The 1,098-nt window shown below is 47.9% G+C and overlaps 1 protein-coding gene across 2 annotated transcripts in view; it reads left to right on the top strand.

Annotated features, from left to right (window-relative positions):
- The first annotated feature begins 576 nt into the window (after nt 1–576).
- Nucleotides 577–1,098, top strand: part of LOC102259201 (cytochrome P450 2C21) — a 15,195-nt gene continuing 14,673 nt past the window's right edge. The window contains exon 1 of one of the 2 annotated variants that reach the window (XM_005885451.2): nt 577–853. In XM_005885451.2, the coding sequence (XP_005885513.1) occupies nt 686–853 (168 nt within the window). In that variant the 5' untranslated portion in view covers nt 577–685. The remainder of the gene's footprint in view (nt 854–1,098) is intronic. The other variant, XM_005885449.2, reaches the window with a different exon arrangement.

The following is a 1,098-nucleotide window of genomic DNA, read 5'->3' on the forward strand; positions in this document are numbered from 1 at the left end:
ATGGGACCACTGCGGGGTGGTGGAGCAGGTGAGTGGGTGGCACCAGGCCAAGGCAGGTGCGAGCAGGGGCCCAATCCCCCTGCCGATTGCCCCGCAGACAGTGACCAGGGGTGGCCACGGGGGCGGGGCTGCTGGTTGGCTCCCAGGCACTGAGGGAGCTGGGCAGGGGGCCCCGTGGGCAGGATGGTGGAGCAGGTGAAGAGGCGGTGCCAGGCCAAGGCGGGGTGCCAGGCAGGGCTGCGGGGTTGCGAGGCTGGGGGTGCGAGCTGGAGCCCGATCTCCACAAGCCAGCCCAAGGGACCCCACCCGTGCACGAATTCGTGCACCAGGCCTCTAGTTGGTTAATACACATATAAATGTCAGGTGTACAACTTTAAAATAATACAACATCTGTATAGTGTGTGCTCACCACCAAAAATCTAGTCTCCTTCCATCACCCTATGTTTGGCCCCCTTTACCTTCCTAGTCCTCTTCACCCTTCTGGTAATCACAGCTCTGTTGCGTATCTATGAGTTTTTGTTTGTTTTGTTGTACTCTCTACCAGCAGGCCCAAGGACACTGAAGATAAAACAATATTTACCCCAAAGTTCAGAGACGTAGTGCATGTTGGGAGATGAGTTAGCACTTAGTATTTACAAAATCTTTGGGTTATAAACTTTCAATTGCATTTACGCAAAGCACATCAATGGATCTCTTCACTGTCCTGGCGATTTGTCTTTCTTGTTTGATTCTCCTTTTTCTATGGAACCGAAGCTATGCCCAAGGAAAGCTGCCACCTGGCCCCACTCCTCTCCCAGTCGTTGGAAATATTCTGCAGATAAATATGAAAAACTTCAACGAATCCTTAAGAAAGGTTAAGTATGATTAATTTTCTTCCAGTTGTTTGCAATGAGTAAATAAAAGTCCTATATCTAGGTAAAATATGGTCCCAGACACCATATGTTAAAGAAGTGGTTTTAAAGGGAAGTGTCCATTGGACACCCAGATATAATTTTATTTTTTATTAAAAAATATATTTTTTTATTGATTACAGAGAGGAAGGGAGAGGGAGAGAACGATAGAAACATCAATGATGAGAGAGAATCATTGACCGGCTGC

Source organism: Myotis brandtii, unplaced genomic scaffold (assembly GCF_000412655.1).
Source record: "Myotis brandtii unplaced genomic scaffold, ASM41265v1 scaffold902, whole genome shotgun sequence".
Classification (NCBI taxonomy): domain Eukaryota; kingdom Metazoa; phylum Chordata; class Mammalia; order Chiroptera; family Vespertilionidae; genus Myotis; species Myotis brandtii.